Below are 22,742 nucleotides of genomic sequence, written 5' to 3'. Positions count from 1 at the left end.
AAAGACTCACAGACTTCTGTAACAAATACGTGGTTTCTTCAACAAAGAAACAGCTTGAAAAAAAGCAGGGGGAGGGGAAAATGTTATAAAAGAGACTTAAGAGACATAGCAGTCAAATGCCACGTGTGGGCCTTGTTGGGATCCTCATCCAAACAAACCAACTGCACAGAGGCGTTTTAAGATACCTGGGGGTAGTCTGAACATTGATTGGTCCTTAGCATAGACTAAAGAATAAACATGTTTGGACTAGGTGAATAATGGCGTAGTGGGTCGTGTTTTAAAAATTCCTTATCTGTTAGAGCTACTTACTAAAATATTTATGTGTGAAATGATATCGTATCTAAGATTTACTTTTAAAACACTCCAGGCAAAAAAAGCGGGTTTGGAAGATACATGAAATACTGGCAGAATGTTGAGAATTATTCATTATCAGTGGAGGGAGATGGGTACGTCCTTATACTATATCATCTCCACTCTTGTGTATGGTTGAAATTTTCCATAATAAGAACTTTCAAATGAAAAAGAAATTCACAAAGAAATGGAAGAAAGGAAAAGATTGCACAGGGTTGGCTATGCATTTTGCGAGCTGGCTGCTCACAAAAATAAATTTAATAAAACATTTTATGTGTTGGGTACTAGCCCACTTTGGAGGGGCAGGGATACAGAACTCAGGTTTCTGAAGCCCACTGACCTTCCCAGGCTGCCCCAGAGCCCGGGAGATGGGGAGGTGGGACCAAGGTGAGAGCAGGGTCAGCAGGAGGGGTGGAAGGGCAGGGGGTTAAAGCACAGGAGAGGCTCAGGGACATGCTGGGAGACCCCTGACACCCCTCTGCACCCAGCAGTCGCAGATGTCTCCTCGATGCCCTCCTTCTGCAGCCTGGATAGTCTACAAGAGCCTCTCGTAGCCATGACCATGAGAGATCTTGATGTCAGCTGCCAAGGGCTTATGATCCCCCTGTCCTGCTTAACAGTGATGTAATTCACATGACGTAAAATCCACCTATTTAAGGTGTACTATTCAGTGGGCTTTATTATATTCACAGAGTTGTGCAGCTGTCATTACTATTATTTTATTTTTTATTTATTTCATTTAAAAATTTATTTATTTATTTATTTATTTATTTTTGGCTGTGTTGGATCTGCGTTGCTGTGCGTGGGTTTTCTCTAGTTGTGGCGAGCGGGGGCTACTCTTTGTTGTGGGGCGAGGGCCTCATTGCAGTGGCTTCTCTTTGCCGCAGAGCACAGGCTCTAGGTGCGTGGGCTTCATTAGTTGTGGCACGCGGGCTCAGCAGTTGTGGGTCACAGGCTCTAGAGTGCAGGCTCAGTAGTTGTGGTGCACGGGCTTAGTTGCTCCACGGCATGTGGGATCTTCCCAGACCAGGGCTTCAAGCCGTGTCCCCTGCATTGGCAGGCAGATTCTTAACCATTGCGCCACCAGGGAAGTCCCTATCACCACAATTTTAGAACATTTTCTTCTTTATTATATTTTTTATTATTGAAGTATAATTGACTTACAATGTTGTTAGTTTCAGGTGTACAGCACAGTGATTCAGATATATATATATGTATATGTATACACACACACATATATATACACATATATTCTTTTTCAGATTCTTTTCCCTAACAGGTTATTATAAAATATTGAGTATAGTTCCCTGTTCTATACAGTAGTTCCTTGTCAGTTATCTGTTTTGTATATAGTAGTGTGTATATGTTAATCCCAAACTCCTAATTTATCCCCCACCCCTTTCCCCTTTGGTAACCATAAGTTTATTTTCTATGTCTGTAGGTCTATTTCTAATTTGTGAATAAGTTCATTTGTACCTTTAAAAAAATTTATTTATTCATTTTATTTATTTATGGCCATGCCATGCAGCATGCGGGATCTTAGTTTCCTGACCAGGGATAGAACCCATGTGCCCTCCATTGGGAGCATGGAATCTTAACCACTGGACCGCCAGGGAAGTCCCTGTACCTTTTATTTTTTTAGATTCCACATATAAGTGATAGCATGTATTTGTCTTTCTCTTATCTGGCTTACTTTACTTAGTACTGTATGATAATCTCTAGGTCCATCCATGTTGCTGCAAATGGCATTACTTCATTCTTTTTTCATGGCTGAGTAATATTCCATTGTATATATATAACACATCTTTTTTATCCATTCATCTGTCGATGGACATTTAGGTTGCTTCCATGTCTTGGCTATTGTAAATAGTGCTGCAGTGAACATTGGGGTACATGTATTTTTTGTGAATTATAGTTTTTTCCGGGTATATACCCAGGAGTGTGATTGCAGGATCATATGGTGACTCTATTTTTAGTTTTTTAAGGAACCTCCGTACCGTTCTCCATAGTGGTTATACCAATTTACATTCCCACCAGAACATTTTCATTACCCCCAAAAGAAACCTGTACCCATTAGCAATCACTCCCCATTTTCCTCCTTGCAAGCCCTGGCAACCACTAATCTATCTTTTTTTTTTTTTTTTTTTTTTTCTTTTTGCGGTATGCGGGCCTCTCACTGTTGTGGCCTCTCCCGTTGCGGAGCACAGGCTCCGGACGCGCAGGCCCAGAGGCCATGGCTCACGGGCCCAGCCGCTCCGCGGCATATGGGATCCTCCCAGACCGGGGCACGAACCCGTATCCCCTGCATCGGCAGGCGGACTCTCAACCACTGCGCCACCAGGGAGGCCCTAATCTATCTTTTGACCCTATGGATTTGCCCATTCTGGACATTTCATAAAAAATAGGATCGTATATGTGATCTTTTGTGATTGTCTTCTTCATTTAGTTCCACACTTCATCGCATCATAGGTTGTATCAGAACTTCATTCTATTACTGAATAATATTCCATTGTATGGATATACCGTATTTTATATACCTATTCATCAGTTGATGGACATCTGGGTTGTTTCCACTTTTTGGCTATTGTGAATAATGCTGCTGTGAGCGATGGTGTACAAGTTTTTGTGTGGACATATGTTCTCATTTCTCTTGGGATATCTATCTAGGAGTGGATCATATGGAAACTTTGTTTAAGCTTTTGAGGAACTGCCAGACTGTTTTCCAAAGTGGCTGCAGATCTCCTTTTGGCAGATGGGGAGATGGAGGCCCAGAGAGGGGAAGTGTCTTATGCAAAGCCACACACTGAATCGGAGCAAGAAAGGAGGAGCTAATCATCTAAATGGGCTCAACTCCACCCCACTATGACCTCACTACCGTCTCACTCTCCACTTCTACCCCATCCATTCCTTTCCCTGCCCAGTAGCAAATCCTTTCCCATCAGTCCCTCCCAAAGGCTCCTGAAGCCACATCAAGATCAAGTTCGTGTCTGAGTGGTGACTTACAGGCTGCCATCTGGTCTTGCCTTTGCTTCATCACGTCTTTTTTTTTTTAATGCAGCTTTATTGAGATATAATTCAAATGCCTTACTATTCATTTAAAGTAACCCGGCGCTCATTACATCTTTTTATTCTCTACACTTCAGGGTCACCCAAGTCTTGTTTCGGTTTCGTGAAAACACCACCACCTCAGCTCTTGGGACCGTGCATACACTGTTCCGTCTGCCTGGGATAATCTTCCCTTATATCTTCCCCTGGCTCTGTATCTAATTCCTTGTAATCCTTCACATCTTGAGATGATACTTTGCTGGGAAGCCTTCCCTGGCCTCCCAGGTTGGATGACTTGCAGGACATTCCCACAGCCTCCCTCGGATTATCCCTGTCACGACATGTGACAGTTTTCTGAGCTCTTAAGGTCTGGAGTGTGGCTTGCTCGTGTGCATGGTTTTGGGCAGATGGTCAATGAATGTCTTGTTGGCATGGGGCATGTTGCAGAAATCCAGTAAATATTTGCAGACTTCATGGCCTACTAGTATAGGGCAGTACCTCCTTTGGGAAACATTCCAGGTAATTAAAGGGTAAAACATGATTGTTTTTTCTTTCCTGGTACCCATGCCACCTTCTTCTGGCAGCAACACCCCTATTTTCCTTTAGGGTATCATCCTTATCCCATTTTCATTCCTTATAGTTTAGGTAGGGCTAAGCATTTCCTGGAATGTGTACATGACCCAAATCAAGTAGCCTGACTTTTATTGGAATTTTAAGGGGTGCTTTTCACTGGGGTTACTAAGCTGGTGTCTCCATGAGAAGACAAACTACCTGATAGTAGAAAAAGGCAGACCTGAGAAAGCAACCATGTCTTGATGATATCAGCGAGGCCCTGGCTACAGTGAAGACACTGACCATTGAACATTTTAGTTACTGAACCAACTTACATTCCTTTAGAAAAAATTGCTTAAGCCAGATTGAGTTCTGTTTCTATCACTTGCAACTGCAGTATTCCTCACACAGTTAGTAATCCCCCATGTCTCACACATACACCCATGCCCATTGCACTCCTTACAGACCAAACAGAGGAACCACACTGAGTTTTGCCTCTAAGTGCAGGTTTACCTACTGTCCTCAAATCTAAGTCATCATTATTTTTCTGAGCTGTGTTGTGCAACTGTCAATGTTTAGCCTTCCACGCAAGGTGCCTTCCATACCGCGATCAGTAAGTGGACATTTCAGGTTGTCCTGAATGGTTTCAGGTGCTAAGTCCAGGTTGGTGGAAAAGGTAGAACGTTCATCTAGCAGTCTGACCCGAATTAAACTCCAAGAAGCACACATGATGAGGACTGTTCCCTGAACGTGTGAGCTGGTTCTGGGAAGAGCCTGCTAAAACAAACTTGGCTTTTTCCTTTGACTTGCTGGTGCCAAGGAAATGTGCATTTAACCACTGTGATGGGTCAGAAAAGTCTCACACGTTTTACCCACCTAACTTTGCTACAGGGAAAAGGACAAACTGTGTGTGGATCAAGAGGCAGACTGAAATGCTCTGAGGATGTCTTGTAGGAAAGAGGGTGACATCACTCAGTCACCAGTTATTGTTTCCATTCCTGCCCTACCTGGACCTTTGGTATATACCATACAACTCCCCACTTTGTCAGGGAGCAGTGAATTGTAGACATTTTAATCTGAAGGCCTTTCCTGGTTCTGTTCCCTCTGCTTGGGAGGCCCTTCTACACTGCAGAACTCTTTCAAGGCCCAGGTCAAAGGTTAGCTCTCCTGGGAACCCTTGCTCCTTTAATATTTTATTTTAGCAGCTCTTTTAAATATTAGCATTTCTTACCTTGGGTCAGTGGGTCACTATGAATAGACTCTGGAAGGTCTATTAATGCTCCTGGGGTTACCCGAGAGGTCTGTGTGTCTGTGCCCATGTGTGTCACTCAGGAGGGGAGGGTCAGAACTTCCATCAGATTCTCAAAGAGGTCCTGTGACCCAGTGAACGATTAAGAACCACCAATTTCTTATGTGTCTCTCTTCTGAGTTCCTGAGGGCAAGAGTTACATCTTTTTCCATCTTAGACTCTCCAGCACTGGTCCATGATAGACACTCATAACTGCTGGCAGAAGGCTGTTAGTGACCCACAGAGGCAACACTTTTACAGGCAAAGAAAACAGGATGGATTAATTTGTAGAGTTGAGTTGTTTGTTTTTGATTATAGCGTTCAGCATGTAAATTACATTCACCTCTTGGTACAGAAATGGCCCTCTGCCACTCCCCTGGGACAGTTAATCCAGGCAGAATTATTCCTGGGCAACCCTTACCTATGTGTCTGCCAGCAACCACCCTCTCTCTCTCTTTTTTTTTAATTAAAGAATTTTTTTTTCTTCTCTCCCTTCTTACAACCATATGTAAGCTCTCTCTCATCCAGAATAACTTGGATATGGGGTCTTTCGTTCAATGGAGTAGCCATGTACAGTACAGCACCAATTATCTGTCAACGGATTTGATATATTCTGAACTCCAGATCAAGACCCTGCATTACTTAACCGTTGAAGTCTTTGAGGATCCCAAAGGCACTTGAGAGAATCTGGCAGTGTCTCAGGGTCACCGATTTTCACTGGACAGTATTAAGACAGAGAGAAGGTTTCCCAAGTCTGTCCTGGCCCTGGGTATTCACTCTGAAAAGAGTTTGTTTGAATAAGGTTTTAACATATTGGCTCTTCATGTCATTCTGCAGGCGCAAAATGAACAACACAGAGAGTTTCATTTTGCTCATCCATTGGTCCTAAATTTTTGGTAATGAAAATGTATTATTTGCTTAAGGAAAGTTATAAAAATACTAACAAAAAATTAAAGGTAAAACGCGGGGTGTTTGGATCCCAAGAAAACAGGAGTTTACTATGGTTTAGAAGTCAGAGTGACTGTACATAATAATTAGGTTTAATTGACAACACTTTTTCTGAAATTCCTGAATTTTTGCTAAGTTTTATATATTATTACTAGCTTGAGTTTCCCCCCTCTCTTACTTAGGAAAATTTTAAATATTTCAAAACTAGTCGTTTCTGGGCAAGTCACGCAGCACACACTCCTCAAGTTTCTTCTGGTTTCAAACATAAAGGGGAACCCAGCTCAGACAAGAACAATTCTTGCTGCACACCCGCCAGCTCACGCATCCCCCTTTTTATTCCGAGAGGCTCCAGCTCAAACAAAAGTTACAAGGTTAAGCGCTACTCCGAGTTCCTGACACAGCTGACCCCCGCTTCGTCTTCAAAAAATAGAGGTCTGTAATTCCTTTTTGAACATGCCTTCGAAGTGGAGGTCTTTGGCCATGAGCTCCTCTTCGACATCATCTAGTGCCCACTGGTGATCCGTCAGCTCCAAAGCTTCCCACTCTGTCTGCAGAGGAAGAGAACGTGGGGGCAGGGAGAGAAGGGCTGTTATGAGAGCAGCGCTGACTTGCTTGGGCCAGGAGCTGGGCTCAGCTAAGTACATGTGAAGCTCACTCAATCCTATGAGGTAGGTGCTGCTCTCCCCTTACCCACCCCCTGCCCCCAAGTTACAGACTAGGAGACTAGGCTAAGAAAGAAAGAATTTGATCAAAGTCATTGGAGCTGGCAACTAATTACATTTCTCAAGTATTCTATTAATGCTGACTACTTTCGCCTTTAGTAGGTTTTTAAAAAATGTTGTATGAAACTTAATGTGCAATACAAGTGTTAGCTCATGGGTGTGGGTTTTTAAATATATAATTTAGGCCGTAAAATTCACCCCTTTAATGTGTGCAATTTAGTGGGTTTTAGTATATTCACAAAGATGTGCAACCATCACCACTACCTAATTCCAGAACACTTTCGTCACTGCAAAAACAACTCCGTATCAAACAGCAAACACTCCCCACTATCCCCTCCCCCAACCCCTGGCAACTACTACTTTACTTTCTGTATCTTTTTTTTTTTTTTTGGCTTTGTTGGGGCTTCGTTGCTGCGCGGGCTTTCTGTAGTTGTAGTGAGCGGGGGCTACTCTTCCTTGCGGTGTGTGGGCTTCTCATTGCAGTGGCTTCTCTTGCTGCGGAGCGCGGGCTCTAGGCATGCGGGCTTCAGTAGTTGTGGCTTGAGGGCTCTAGAGCACAGGCTCAGTAGTTGTGGCTCATGGGCTTGGTTGCTCCGCAGCACGTGGGATCTTCTCGGACCAGGGATCAAACCCTTGTCCCCTGCATTGGCAGGCGGATTCTTAACCACTGCACCACCCGGGAAGTCCCTGAACATTCTTGTACTAAGTTTTTGTGTGAATATGTGTTTTCAATTCTCCTGGGTACTTAGCTAAGAGTAGAACTGCTGGGTCATATATGGTAACTGCGTTTAACTCTTTGAGGAAAGGCTAAAAACTGTGCTCCGAAGTGGCTGCACAATCACCAGCAGGTATGAGGGTTCCAGTTTCTTTGCATCTTTGTCAACACTCATTATCCATCTTTGTATCTCATTGTGGTTTTGATTTGCATTTCCCTGATGACTAATGATGTTGGGCATCTTTTCATGAGCTTAGCTTATTGGGTATTTGTGTATCTTCTTTGGAGAAATGTTTATTCATGTCTTTTGCCCATCTTTACTCGATCATCTTTTCATTGTTGAGTTCTAAGAGTTCTTTATTCTGAATACTGGACCCTTATCAGTTATATGATTTGCAGACATTTTCTCTGATTCTCTGGGTTGTCTTTTCACTTTCTTAATAGTGTCTTTAGAAGCACAGTCTTCATTTTGACAAAGTTCCACTTATCTATTTTTCCTTTTGCTGCTGATACTTTTGATATCATATCTAAGAAATCATTGCCTAATCCAAGGTCACAAACATTTACACCTATGTTTTCTTTTAAGAGCTTTATAGGGCTTCCCTGGTGGTGCGGTGGTTGGGAGTCCGCCTGCCGATGCAGGGGACACGGGTTCGTGCCCCAGTCCGGGAAGATCCCACATGCCGCGGAGCGGCTGGGCCCGTGTGCCATGGCCGCTGAGCCTGCGCGTCCGGAGCCTTGCTCCACAACGGGAGAGGCCACAACAGTGAGAGACCCGCATACCGAAAAAAAAAAAAAAAAAAAAGAGCTTTATAATTTTAGTTCTTTAAGTCTTTGACCCATTTAAAAACTTTTATTAAAAAAATTTTTTTATTGTGGTAAAATATATATACAATACAAAATTTGCCACTTTTAGGCACTGTTAAGTATACAATTTAGTGGCATTTATTAGGTTCACAATGCCGTGCAACCATCACCACTGTCTATTTCCAAATTTTTCATCCCCTGAAACAGAAACTCTGTACCCAGTAAGCAATAAGAATCTTTTCTCCCCCACTGAATCATCTTGGCACCTTGGTCAAAAATCATTTGATCTAAATGTATGGATTTACTTCTGAACTCTCAGTTCTATTCTGTTGATCTGGATGTCTGTCCATATGCCAATCCCACACAGTCTTGATTACTGTAGCTCAGAAGTAGGTTTTCAGATCAGGAAGTGTGAGTCTTCCAACTTTGTTATTATTCAACATTGTTTTGCCTGTTCTGGGGCCCTTTCATTTCCATATGAACTTCTGGATCAGCCTGCCAATTTCTGCAAGAAAGGTTGGTGGAATTTTGATAGGGATTATGTTGAATCTGTGGATCAACAGATCTAGGGCTATCACCATCTTGGTAATATTAAGTCAAGATAATATGTACATGGATATATTTCCATTTATTTAGGTCTTCTTTAGTTTCTTTCAGCGGTATTTTACAATTATCAGTGTACAAGTCTTGCATGTTTTAAATTTCTTATTTTATTCTTTTTGATACTACTGTAAGTGGAATTGGGTTTTTAAAATTTTTTTAAATTGAAGTATAGTTGATTTACAATGTTGTACCAATCTCTGCTATACAGAAAAGTGAATCAGTTATACACATATAGACATTATTTTTTTACATTCTTTTCCATTATGGTTTGGAATTGTTTTCTTTTTTTTTTTCTTTTTTTTCTTTTTTTTTGCGGTACGCGGGCCTCCCACCGCTGCGGCCCCTCCCATTGCGGAGCACAGGGTCCGGACGCGCAGGCTCAGCGGCCATGGCTCACGGGCCCAGCCGCTCCGCGGCATGTGGGATCTTCCCGGACCGGGGCACGAACCCGTGTCCCCTGCATCGGCAGGCGGACTCTCAACCACTGCGCCACCAGGGAAGCCCTGGAATTGTTTTCTTAATTTCAATTTTTCAGGTTCTTTATTACCAGCGTGTAGAACAACGACTGCTTTCTGAATATTGATCTTGTATCCTAAAACCTTGCTGAACTTATTACGTGTAATAGTATTTTTGTGCATTCCTTACGATATTCTATATACGAGATCATGTTATTTGCAAACAGAGATAGTTTTACTTCTTCCTTTCTAATCTAGATGCCTTTTTTTTTTTTTTGTGGTACGTGGGCTTCTCACTGCTGTGGCCTCTCCCGTTGCGGAGCACAGGCTCCGGATGCGCAGGCTTAGCAGCCATGGCTCACGGGCACAGCAGCTCCGCGGCATGTGGGATCTTCCCGGACTGGGGCATGAACCCGTGTCCCCTGCATCAGCAGACAGACTCTCAACCACTGCGCCACCAGGGAAGCCCTAGATGCCTTTTATTTCTTTTTCTTGCCTAACTGTCCAGGCTAGAACATCTAGTACAATGTTGAGTAGAAGTGGTGAGAGTGGACATCCTTGTCTTGTTCCTAACCCTAGGGGAAAAGCTTTCAGTATGAGTATGGATGTTAGTTGTGGGTCTTTCATAGATGTCTTGCATCAAGATGAGCAAATTCCCCTCTATTTCTAGTTTTTATCATGAAAAATTAGTGAGAGTTTACTGTACAAAAATTATATTGGATTTTACAAATTCCAGAATCACTTCATGAAAGGCTGTAAGTGATTTAGACTTTTTTTTTTTTTTGGTTGTGCCGTGTGGCTTGTGGGATGTTAGTTCCTTGGCCAGGGACTGAGCCCAGGCCCTCAGCAGTCAGAGCGTGGAGTCCTAATCACTGGACCGCCAGGGAATTCCCAATTTAGATTTTATTGAATGAAATTTATATCACAGTCCAAAAAAGTTCAAAATATTCCAAATGTTTGCCTGGTACCTCTGATTGGGCTGTTTTTATAACTTCATTTACAGTGTGGATTAAACTGGGTGAGCATTTAAAAACCAGTAAAAGTACCAAGAATCTCTAATTTACTTAACAGATGATTCTGTCTCTGGAATAAGAGACATGTAAACAGAAATACATTTTTGCTAAATTTAAAGGATGGAACCATACATACTACACTCACTTCAGGAAATTCATCTTTAAAAGTAACTCTAGTAACACCTTTCCGAGCTTCAGTGAAGCTCGGAGGAGAAGTGAGTGTACCTTAAAAGCTTTGTTGGTGTCTGCAGGCATGGCCATGGCTGCTCCAGTCATCTGTTCCTGCATCATCCGTGATTGGTCAGCAGCTGCAGCATAAGACACATCCGTGTAAGTGCCAGGGCGCAGAAAGCACCCAGGACCCTCGGAGAAGGATGGTCCTTACACAGCACTTACAGATGCTTGGTAGTGGGTTAGAGAACCATATGACAGTTCACTGGCCCTGTCACGCACTATGTGAAAGCACTTTACGTCTTCTGAAAAATGGACATGATAAGAGCAGGAGAAGGAAGATAACTAAAGGAAGTGCTAAACATTATTTCAAATTTAAATAACACTAACAACAGCCATCAGTTACTGAGCAACTCCCACATGCCAGGTACTTCACTAAGGACCTTTATGTATCTACCTCACCTACTCCTAACAACAAACCCAGAAGTCAATTATTAAGGTCCCTGTTTTACAGATAGGCAAACAGAGGACTGGAGTGGTTAAGTAACTTGCCCAAGGTCCTAGCTATTAAGTAAGAGAGCCAGGATTGATACCAGCAGGAACTCTAGTCAACGAGTAAACTGATCAAACCCGGCCTTCTTTCAGCTTCAGGTTTACAGGCTTGTATTGCTTGTGCTGGATCCCTCACAGGAGGGCATCAGACTCAGGGCAACTAAATACTGTCCCCATGATTACCAAGGAGAATTCAGATCTTCAGTCTGACCCTGGGGTTTTTAAGACTCAGAATACCTCAGAAACTTATGAATACGTTTAAGGAATGAAGCACTGTATTTGGCTGTGTTCACAAACAGCATAGCCTACATGATCATTCTGGCCCTGGCATGAATGACTCATCTATTGAAGTATTTGCTTCTTACCATTATCTTGGCCCAAAATCAGAGAGTAAATGCTCCGAAGCCCAAAGACATTGAGGAAATACCAGGATGCAGAACTCACCCTAGGAAGCAAAAGGGAAACAATGTAGGTAAGTTATTTCAGAATTAACCTAGTTCACACACTTTTCTACCACCCAGAGTTGTTCAGAGTATGTAAAGGAATCCCCTGGGGCAGGCTGTAGTCATCCAAAGCACAACCAAAGAAGAAACACAAGTCGTGAAGGCCATGTTACAAATAGTTATAGCTCTCTGCAGGCGAACAGCTGAGCACTGGATTTGGGCAGACTTTGGGGTCAAATCTCAATTCCTCCACTCACTTCACAGAGTTGCCATGAGGATAAAATAAGGTAATATATGGAGGCAAACTGCTCCTTCTGGCTATGTGATAAATTCTTTGGCATTCAGTATCAGGAACTGAACTCACAACTGGTGTGCTTCATTTTATCAGGGAATGCAAGCTTTGTTTAATTTTTCCTTCATACATAACGGGTTTTCAAACCATTTATTATTTGTAATCATAAAAACAACACACATTTGTTATATATAATAAATGCAAACAATACTGAAGTACATAAAATATAAATAGAAAGAGGCCTCCTGTCCTGAATTCCATTCTCTAGAAGGAAACACAAGCATTGGTGGGCTTCATACTGAAGACTGTAGCAACTGGGGAAGCCATTCCAAGTTTTGAACTATTATCATCAAAGCTCTCCTAAGTTTAGGTTTCCCACCTTACCCCAATAAAGTTAACATGCTCGCATATAATAAAAACTAAAGGGCTTCCCTGGTGGCGCAGTGGTTGAGAGTCCGCCTGCCGATGCAGGGGACACGGGTTCGTACCCCGGTCCGGGAAGATCCCACATGCCGTGAAGCACCTGGTCCCGTGAGCCATGGCCGCTGAGCCTGCGCGTCCGGAGCCTGTGCTCCGCAACGGGAGAGGCCACAACAGCGAGAAGCCCGCGTACCAAAAAAAAAAAAAACAAAACAAAAAACAAAAAACAACTAAAGACTATAAGAAATGATACAGAGTTGGAAAGAACCCACACTTCATTCCAATACTTGGGTCACACCTATCTGTACATAATGTTGCAGCTTGGTAAGCTAGTTTATATCCGGTTCTAGGCTCCTTTGTCCACACAAGTATGTCAGATGCTGAGAAAAGATAAAAAAGCTTTTCTCCAGCCCATGAAGTTTTTGCTTAGCTCACATGAGACAGGAAGGTCAAGGTCTAATAGGGTCATGCTACTCATATTAAGTATAGCTTTTCTCCTCTAGGGGAAGGGCACATAGCCAAAACTCTCCCAGCACCCGGTCGATCCTGTCCCTCCCAAACCACCAGACTGCTCTGCTCCGACTGGGGAGTGAATCAAGATCAGCACTGGTTACCCCCGTTGCCCATTCTCCTCCTCCTCCTACTGTTTGGCTTCCTTTAGATGCTAGTCTTTGGGAAGCCATAGACAAAATAATCCGGAGAGACCACATGAAGAGGCACTACTGCATTCCAGAGGCTGTAGCAGTGTTCTAAGAGCTCTTCAGATTTTGGGTTTTATTACTCTGGCTATAAAAAACAGAATGGTAAGACACGAGTGTTGGATTTGGACAGGTTTGTGGTCAAATCTCAATGTCTCCAATTACTTCATAGGGTTTCCATATACCATAAAATAATATATGGAAAATCCTTAGAACAGTGACTGGTACCAATGTAAAGGATTAATGTTGTTATTACCAGTAATGTATTTTGGAAAAAAGAATACCAACATCCACTTCCATAAGCTCCAGGGTATGTATTGCTAAAAAGTCTGCCTTGGCCAGAGTTCCTGGCTTTATCTTTTAAATTTCTTGGGGTAGACACATCTGCTCTTGGACTCCTAAGCCCCAAGATGCTAGGGAAACAGAGGCTGATACAGGGCTTCCCTGGTGGCACAGTGGTTAAGAATCTGCCTGCCAATGCAGGGGACGGGGGTTTGAGCCCCTGTCCAGGAAGATCCCACATGCCGCGGAGCAACAGAGCCCATGCAGCACAACTACTGAGCCTGTGCTCTAGAGCCCGCAAGCCACAGCTACTGAGCCCGTGTGCCACAACTATGGACGCCCGCACACCGAGAGCCCATGCTCCACAATAAGAGAAGCCATCGCAATGAGAAGGCTGTGCACTGCAACAAAGAGTAGCCCCCCGCTCGCCACAACTAGAGAAAGCCCATGTGCGGCAACGAACACTCAACACAGCCAAAAGTAAAATTAATTAATTTAAGAGGCTGATACATTCTCTCCTTTCGCAAGACTCATGTAAAAGTTGCCATAATCCACCTGTGGCATTGAGTGGAGTTTCAATGAGAAAAACTCCAAAAACCTATTCCAGTGAAGCAGGCAAACTGGAAATCCTGTTCTTTAAGAGATCCCTGTTTTAGATTTTGGTTGGTGTTTTTATTAAATAGAAGAAAGTCCTTACCAGGAGGCGTCTAATGTGAGTAGTTCAATTCCTTGCTGTAGCATAGGCTTAAAACGGAGGGTCAGTGGAAACGGGACCTTGGCTGCAGAGAAGAAAGAAAAAATTCAGAATCACTCCCAGCTTCATTTGTAGAACAGTTTAAGTGTGATGCATATATTATTTCCCTGAGGAGGTGGGAAATCTGTACCATACGGTGTTTAGAAAACGATTTCCACAAGGAGATGTGTGTCACCTTCTGAAGAATCAACAGTCAAATGTCACTCTGCTCTAGTTCCTTGAATAACACCAGCTTCTCTAGTGCTTAAGAAGCAGGGGCTCAAACTGAGCTGTGTCCCAAAATCTGGAAAAGAAACTTGCACTGATCTGTTAAGCCCAAAGTGGAATACATACACACAAAGAACTACATTACTAAGAAACCTAGTTCATTTAAATCAAAGCAGCTTACAAACAAATTGACCAACAACTCACCCCAACACCTAGAAAATGAAGTCAAGACAGAAATAGCCTTCCCTTTCCCTACTCACTAGAATACCAAACTAGTTTCGGATATAAACTAGCACGCCACTTGTTTGAGTCCCTATTAGTAAAAAAGCAACCACATCATGAATTTATGATCAATCTGGGATAAGAGCCATAAAATCAGAGCATATTAAATTTTTTTGTTCAAAGACCCCTCAGTTTCCACTAGAGAACATAGGACCCGTGATAGCAGTGTCTCAGCAGCCCTTGGATTTCTGAACAGGGTCATGGGAAAGGATCACAGATGAAGTAAACCTGAAGTCTTCTGGGTCTGTAACTTACTTGTGACAAAGCCTGAAAACGTCATGTTGATCCATCCACCAATAAGAATCATAGGGAGGACATTTGTGACATTGCCCTTCATCATGTCTGTGAGCATAGTGGGATCTAAGACAAAAACACAAGAAACCAATACCTGTTACCACTGTTTGCAGGGACTTACTCCTATTTTCTGTAAGTTTTTAATTTATTTGATAATTAAAGTAATACAAGCTCATTGTAAAAAATTCAAACAACATAGAAACACAGGATGCAGACAGTTCCTCTGAGCCTACTCTCTGAACATTTTTAACTGTTTGTTTTATCTCCTTCTATCTTTATATATCTATAAAAACATACATATGCAATTATACATGAATATACACACAATAGTTTCTCTCTCTCTATATATATATATATACACATGTAAAGGGATACTATGCTTACTATTCTACTTTTTTTGTTTGTTTTGTTTTTTGACTGTGTTGGGTCTTCGTTGCTGCATGTGGGCTTTCTCTAGTTGCGGCGAGCGGGGGCTACTCTTTGTTGTGGTGCATGGGCTTCTCATTGTAGTGGCTTCTCTAGTTGCGGAGCATGGGTTCTAGGTGCGCGGGCTTCAGTAGTTGTGGCACATGGGCTCAGTAGTAGTGGCTCGCGGGCTCTAGAGCGCAGGCTCAGTAGTTGTGGCGCACAGGCTTAGTTGCTCCATGGCATGTGGGATCTTCCCAGACCGGGGCTCGAACCCGTGTCCCCTGCATTGGCAGGCGGATTCTTAACCACTGTGCCACCAAGGAAGTCCCTATTCTGCTTCTTAATTTTAAAAAGTTAACATATTGTGAATGGTGTTTCCACATTGGTATAATATCTCTCATTATTTTTAATGTCTGCATGGGAGTCCACTGTGTGGTCACACTCATCACTTCTGGGTAGGCCTATAGATTGTTTTTTTGTTTGTTTTTTTGGCCAATAAACAGTGTTACCAACAACTTCCTTGTACATAAATCTGCATGTTTATGTAAGTGTTTCTGTAAGAGAAACTCTTAGAAGAATTCCTAGGCCAAGGGATTTGACCATTTAAAACTGACTTTCAACAACAGTGAGAGGGCCTAACTTCCCATGACCTTGACAGTAGCAGTTTTGGTCAAGCTTTTCAATCTTTGCCAGTTTAATGGGCTAAAAATGACATCTTGTTTTAGTTTGCATTCCACTGATTTTAGTGATGTCAAGTATCTTTTCATATACTTATTGGTCTTTTTTTTCTTGTAGGTTTTCTAAAAGACTTATTAAAATCAATCCCAGTATCTTCTGTCTAGGTTTAAAATAACTGGTTATCTCACCTAAAGAAATAGGTACTGAAATGAGTGGATAGGCAACACTGAATAATAAGTTATTTTGTTTTACTTTAAAGATGCTGTATTTTTCACATGACTGGGACCAGAGAAAGTAAGAAATCTGTTAGAGGAAAACCTGTAGGACGGGCCAAGCAATCATGTCTGACAAAGAAATGGATGGTCTAGGGAAGCAGTCAGGCAGAATCTGGAGGTCATGTGTCAGCAGTAGGATCCAGGCACTGGATGGGACCCGGGACTGGAATGCTTTCCAGCTGTGCTCCTCAGAGCCCCGGGTCCTGAGGAACAGCAAAGGGGAGAGACCCAGGGACAATGGCTCTAGTCCCCACCCCCTCAGCTGAGAGCTCTTTTTTTATCCACTTTATACAGTGGGGTTCCCTGAAGATTTATTGGAAAAGGAGAACGCCACTTCTGTAGATCCCTGTGTCCGATGATCCCTAAGGTCCCTTAGATTACTGTCTTGTAAAATTTAAATTTCAAATAAAACGACATCCTCCCTGCCCATCCCCCCAATAATGTTAAAAGTCTTCCTTAAAGATGAGAGAAGGGAATAAACATACCAGTCATAGGAGAAGGAGGAACAACCTTCCTTTTAGTTTTTTTGAAAAATCCATCCTCTGGGTTGTTGAAGTAATATTTTCGTGTCAGGAAAGACTAGTAGAAAAAAGAACTTTTTAAGTCTTAAAACTGTGACATACACATTGTCAAATTATTCCCCCAAGGTTTAGTCAGAAGGCCCTTGGAATATGCTGTTACACTCAGAGCTGGCAGCCTACTTGGCAGCCGACCTGACACTTAGCTGAGTCACATTTAAAAACAATTTCCCAAGAAGGGCAACGTCACAATGACAGCAAACACCACCAGGACACAGCTTAATTACTGACTTGCCCACCTTCAGCTTTCCCCGAAGAATCCCCTTATAAAACATTCAGATATCTACTGCCCTCAACAGTGAATCATGGAGCTTTTACTCATTTATGAGTACCTGTTTGGGAATGTATTTTCCATTTTCCCTGAGGACTCTGCTTCGAATTAGGACTTGACTGAAAAATACAACCAAGACAATGAGATTTTTAAAAGCGAAACACTAGAAGAAAATGAGAGAATAAAGTAGAACACCTATTTAAACACAAGACAGGGCCCATTTGGCAATAGCTCTGTGCGGAAACTTTTCAAAATACAGTGTCCTAAAAACCAGTAGAACATAGTTAACCCAACAATGAGCTTTCCAAAAGAGCATTTTTCAGAAGTGACTGTTCCTGAACAAAGATTTCTGAGGAAGGCACATTTGGGACATTACGCTCAGCTTTTTCTTACTTTATAATGAGCTAAGAAGGAACTTTCTCTGAGTGAAAAGAGTAGCAGTTGGATGCTACTCAGAAGACCTGGGGCCAGGAGGAGGGAGGAAGGGTGAGGATAAACGAAGGAAGTTTTTAAACCCGATAGAGAAGTGAGTATAAGACTTGACAGGGTTGTTACCTGACAGACAACAAATAGAAATTGTACTCAGGATTCAGGCTGTTAGTAAGCTTTCAATAAATACTTATTGAATTAATAAATGAAATTATCTGATACTTTAACATAATTGATCATTACAGATAACAAAGTGTAATGCCACAAGTAGGCAGCGCTAAGATACAAACATCACACAGAAGAGATAAAAATGCTAATTTTTTCTAGATTTTCAAAGGTTGTTTTAATGAGGGGAATAAAAAACTCCTTAAGTTAATGGAAATCCTTCTTGAAAAGTGAAAAAAACTGTATACAGAAATGAACACAAGAAAACTGTTCTTGGTTTTCCGTCTACTCCTCAATGTAGACCACCTCTCTAAGCAGTCAGCCGGTACGCTTAGGGTCCCGTTGTCACCTTATGCATATTCTAGCTTCTCCATGTGCTGGGATTGCTCTAGTGCCCCCTCCCTCACCAATTCTACCTCATCATGCCCCAACACCCTTTTCAAATCCCACCTTCTCCATAGAACTCTTTCTTTTTTTTTTTTTTTTTTGTGGTACGCGGGCCTCCCACTGCTGTGGCCTCTCCCATCGCAGAGCACAGGCTCCAGACGCGCAGACTCAGCGGCTGTGGCTCACGGGCCCAGCCGCTCCGCGGCATGTGGGATCTTCCCGGACCGGGGCACAAACCCGTGTCCCCTACATCGGCAGGCGGACTTTCAACCACTGTGCCACCAGGGAAGCCCTAGAACTCTTTTTTTAATTGAAGTATAGTTGATTTACAATATTGCATTAGTTTCAGGTATACAGCATAGTGATTCCGGTTTTTTTTGCAAATTATTTTCCATTATAGGTTATTACAAGATATTAGATATAATTCCCTGTGTTATACAGTAAATCCTTGTTGCTTATCTATTTTAGGTACAGTAGTTTGTATCTGTTAATCCCATACTCATAATTTGTTCCTCCCCGCCTCCTGGTGTCCTTCGGTAACCATAAGTTTGTTTTCTATGTCTGTGAGTCTGTTTCTGTTTTCTATATAGATTCATTTGTATTATATTTTAGATTTCACATATAAGTGACATAGTGTTTCTCTTCGTCTGGTTTATCTCACTAAGCATAATATTCTCTAGGTCTATCCATGTTGCTGCAAATGGCAACATTTCATTCCTTTTTATGGCTGAGTAATATTTCATGGAACTCTTCTTGAGGCCCAGTGGCCTCATGGAATTCTCTCTGGTCCTCCTCTTGACCTCATTATACTGTACAGCTGACTGCTCTATACACAAGCCTACAGAGGTGACAGGTGATATGTTTCATTCCCTGGGAGCTAGTCTAAAGCTATTCACGGACTTCCCTGGTGGCGCAGTGGTTAAGAATCCACCTGCCAATGAAGGGGATACGGGTTCAAGCCCTGGTCCGGGAAGATCCCACATGCCGTGGAGCAACTAAGCCCGTGCGACGCAACTACTGAGCCTGTGCTCTAGAGGCCATGAGCCACAACTACTGAGCCCACGCGTCACAACTACTGAAGCCCGTGCACCTAGAGCCCATGCTTCGCAAGGAGAAGCCATCGCAATGAGAAGCCCACGTGCTGCAATGAAGAGTAGCCCCCACTCGCCACAACTAGAGAAAGTCCACGCGCAGCAACGAAGACCTAATGCAGCCAAAAATAAATTTAAAAAATAAATAAAGACATCTTTTTTAAAAAATAAATAAAGTTATTCACAATGTGGCCTATGTACCAACACCGGTCTGTGACGAGGTAAGAAAAGTCACTGAGAGTGAGGGTTTAGAAACCTTTATAGTAAATTGACATTGTCACAACATCCAAATATGTGATCAAAAAATTTTACAAAAGCACCAGTCTGAGATAAATTGGAAATGGAAAAACCAAAAAAATTGGTCCTTTACCACTCACAGTTTAAGCAGCACTGGGTCTCCAATAATGGGTAAGAATTTAAGCTCTGATGTTGGACACATGGGTTGAAGTCTTTGCTCTGCCACTTGTTATTATGTGATCTTGGGTGAGTCATTTAAATTCCCTACGCCTCCATTCATATTGTGTATAATAACAGATTTATTCTCACTGAAGAAATACTTCTTGAGCTCCTGAGTGCCATGTTAGGTGACATGAACAACAGCGATCAAAAAGCAAGTATCTCCAGAAAATTAAAGTTTAGTGGGGGAGAAAAACATTAATCAAATAACCACAGGAATAAATGTGAAATTCATCTGTTATGTCCTAGGAAGGACAGATGAATGGGGGATGTGACTGAGTCTAGTAAGTCGAGGTCTTGGAGAAAGCTTTGCTGAGGCAGTATGAGGACGCTGAAATCTTAAGGATGAGTAAAGATTACCTTGGCCACGTGCTGGAGGGAACAGCTGTGAGCGAGGAGTAAGCACTATGTCTCTGAGGACCTGAGAAAAGGCCATATGGCTGGAAGAAAGAGGACTACAGAAATGTGGTGAGACAAGGCTTGAGAGGTTGGCAAGAGCCAGACTATGCAAGGCCACGTGAGTCCCAATGCTTTTTTAAAAGATTGTGGTGAAAAACATGTAACAAAATTTACCATCTTAACCACATTTAAGCGCACAGTTCAGTAGTGTTAAGTGTATTCACATAGTTGTGAAATAGATCTCCAGAACTTTTTCATCCTGCAAACCTGAAACTCTTCCCATTGCACAGTAACTCCCCCATTCCCCCTCTCCCAGCTTCTGGTAACCACCATTCTATCAGTATTTTCTGTGAATTTGACTACTTTAGATACTTCACATAAGCGGAATCATACAGATACTGTCTTTTTGGGTCTGGTTTCTTTTACTTAGCTTAATGTCCTTAAGGTTTATCTATGTTGTACCGTGTGACATGATTCCTTTCTTTTTAAGCGTTCCACTGTATTTTAGTCTTTATCTTAAAAGCAAAAGCGGGAGGAAAGGAAACCCCTGCTGGTGGGAATGTAAACTGGTACAACCTTTATGGAAAATAGTTCGGAGGTTCCACAAAAAATTAAAAATAGAATAGAATCACATTAAATAAATATATATATATTTGCATCCCCATGTTCATTGCAGTATGAATCACAATAGCCCAGATATAGAAACAACCTTGAAAGGATAAAGACAACATGATACATATGTAGACACACACACACACACTGGAATATTATTCAGCCACGAAAAAGAAGGAAACCCCTCATTTGCAACAACATGGATGAGCCATGAACACATTATACTAAATGAAATGAGCCAGACACAAAGAGACAAATACTGTATGATTCCACTTATATGAAGTACCTAGAGATGGAAAGTAGAACGGTGGGTCCCAGGGGCTGAGGGAGAAGGGAATGAGTCATTATTTAATAGGCTCAGAGTTTCTGTTAGGGATGAGGAAACTATTCTGGAAGTGGACGGTGGTGACAGTTGCACAACAATGTGAATGTACTTAATGTCACTGAATTGTACACTTAAAAACAGTGGAAATGGAAAATTTTATGTTATGTTTTTTTTTTTTTCCCGGTATGCGGGCCTCTCACTGCTGTGGCCTCTCCCTTTGCGGAGCACAGGCTCCGGACATGCAGGCCCAGCGGCCATGGCTCATGGGCCCAGCCGCCCCGTGGCACATGGGATCATCCCGGACCGGGGCACGAACCCATGTCCCCTGCATCGGCAGGCAGACCCCCAACCACTGCGCCACCAGGGAAGCCCTGTTATGTGTGTTTTACCACATTTTTTTTTTAAAGAGCAAAAAGGAAATACTGAAGGACTTTAAGCTGAATTCTTCCCATATATTATGTCATTTAAAGTGATTACCACTGTACTGGCATAGCCTAAGCACTAAGTTAATGGTATCTCCTATTTTCCTTGTGCATGTTTTATCACTTGGACTGAAACTCCCTGAGAGTAGGATCTTGACCTTGTCATATTTTGTACCCCAGAGCATATAGCACAGTGCAGGGCACATGGTTGGTCATCAAGAAAACCTTGTTCACTATAGATAATTCAGGACTTCCACAGGCTGAACAGAAATTCGGCTAGGTCTCTATACTGCTGAGCAATTTTGCAGAAGTGGGTTGAGAATGGTGACCTTGAGGCATTTAAACCCTGAAGCAAGGCCAACTTAAATTATCCTATACATTCTAAACACTCAGTTTCTCTAAGGTCTGCAAATTCTACAAGAAATTTTTAATTTTGCATTTTCATTTCCATTAATATCTAAAAATAAGTCCTTGTACTGGTTATAAAGGTAAAGTTTCTGTTTTGCAGTGGTAATTTGCAACTGAAAAACATTTTCTTAAAATAAAACTCTAGTTTTTGTTTTTTTTCCTTTCCGAAGAGTCAGTGTATTCTTCAATCTTGAGAACCACTTTTTACATACATTCTATTCCCAAATATGGTCTAATATTTTTTTATTTGTGTATTTTTCAGTTTTGGTTTAACACATTTTAGAAAAATTTTAGTAAGTTTTGGGGCAGTAAAACTTAATTTATGAAACAAAATGTCCCATTTTGTGATCATTCAGGCTCATGGAAACTTATACTGTATCTAGAGAAATGTTTTACAGACATCATATAAAATTTAATCCCCACGCCTGCTCTATGAGGCATGTCCTGGTATCATCGTCCTTCTGCAGATGAAGAAAGTGAAACAGAGGGGTAACTCAGCCAAGGACAGTCAGCTAGCGGGGGCGCGATGTGAACCCGGGGAAACTGACATAACCCCTGCACTTTCTTGCCCAAGGTCACGAGAGAGCGAGATCGCCGGAGAGGGGAGGGAGCTGACCTGTCGGAGACTTGTTCCTGGGTGAGCTTCTTGTCGCTCTGCAGGAGGATGGACACGTAGTGGCGAATCATGCCCACGAAGAAGGTGATGATAACGATAGGTAGGACCACCCAGAGGCGGATGTTGGAGTCGAGCAGCAGCTCCGGCCCTGCCATCTTCACAGAGAGCCGGCTCCCGGCCAGCTGTAGCCGGGTCGATCGTCACCGGGGCGCAGGTGTGCTCGTCGAGCTCGCCTCCGGGCCGTCTCACGCCCCTCAGCCAGGCTAGCCCGGAGCCCCACCTCAGCCTCTGCCCTTGCGCCCTGCCCCCCGCCGGGCCGCGCGGCCGC

General features: G+C 42.6%; 1 protein-coding gene across 3 annotated transcripts; it reads right to left on the bottom strand.

Moving 5' to 3' along the window:
• Positions 1–1,096: 1,096 nt before the first annotated feature.
• EMC3 (ER membrane protein complex subunit 3) lies at positions 1,097–22,728 on the bottom strand. 3 transcript variants are annotated; one of them, XM_081245766.1, is made up of 8 exons: positions 22,415–22,728; positions 17,166–17,223; positions 16,741–16,834; positions 14,856–14,960; positions 14,055–14,136; positions 11,588–11,667; positions 10,725–10,807; positions 1,097–1,399 (listed from the first exon to the last, which is right to left on the bottom strand). In XM_081245766.1, exons 1-8 carry the CDS (start codon positions 22,567–22,569, stop codon positions 1,322–1,324), a joined length of 735 nt encoding a protein of 244 aa, XP_081101892.1. In that variant the 5' UTR covers positions 22,570–22,728; the 3' UTR covers positions 1,097–1,321. The 3 variants fall into 3 exon arrangements, with proteins under 3 accessions (XP_081101892.1, XP_081101891.1, XP_081101893.1); XM_081245765.1 differs by lacking the exon at positions 1,097–1,399 and adding an exon at positions 6,502–6,732 and having other exon boundaries at positions 22,415–22,725; XM_081245767.1 differs by lacking the exon at positions 1,097–1,399 and adding an exon at positions 8,425–8,933 and having other exon boundaries at positions 22,415–22,726.
• Positions 22,729–22,742: the final 14 nt, after the last annotated feature.

This window comes from Mesoplodon bidens (assembly GCF_964165515.1).
Source record: "Mesoplodon bidens genome assembly, chromosome: 10".
Lineage (NCBI taxonomy): Eukaryota > Metazoa > Chordata > Mammalia > Artiodactyla > Ziphiidae > Mesoplodon > Mesoplodon bidens.
This window is presented reverse-complemented; position numbering and strand designations above follow the sequence as displayed.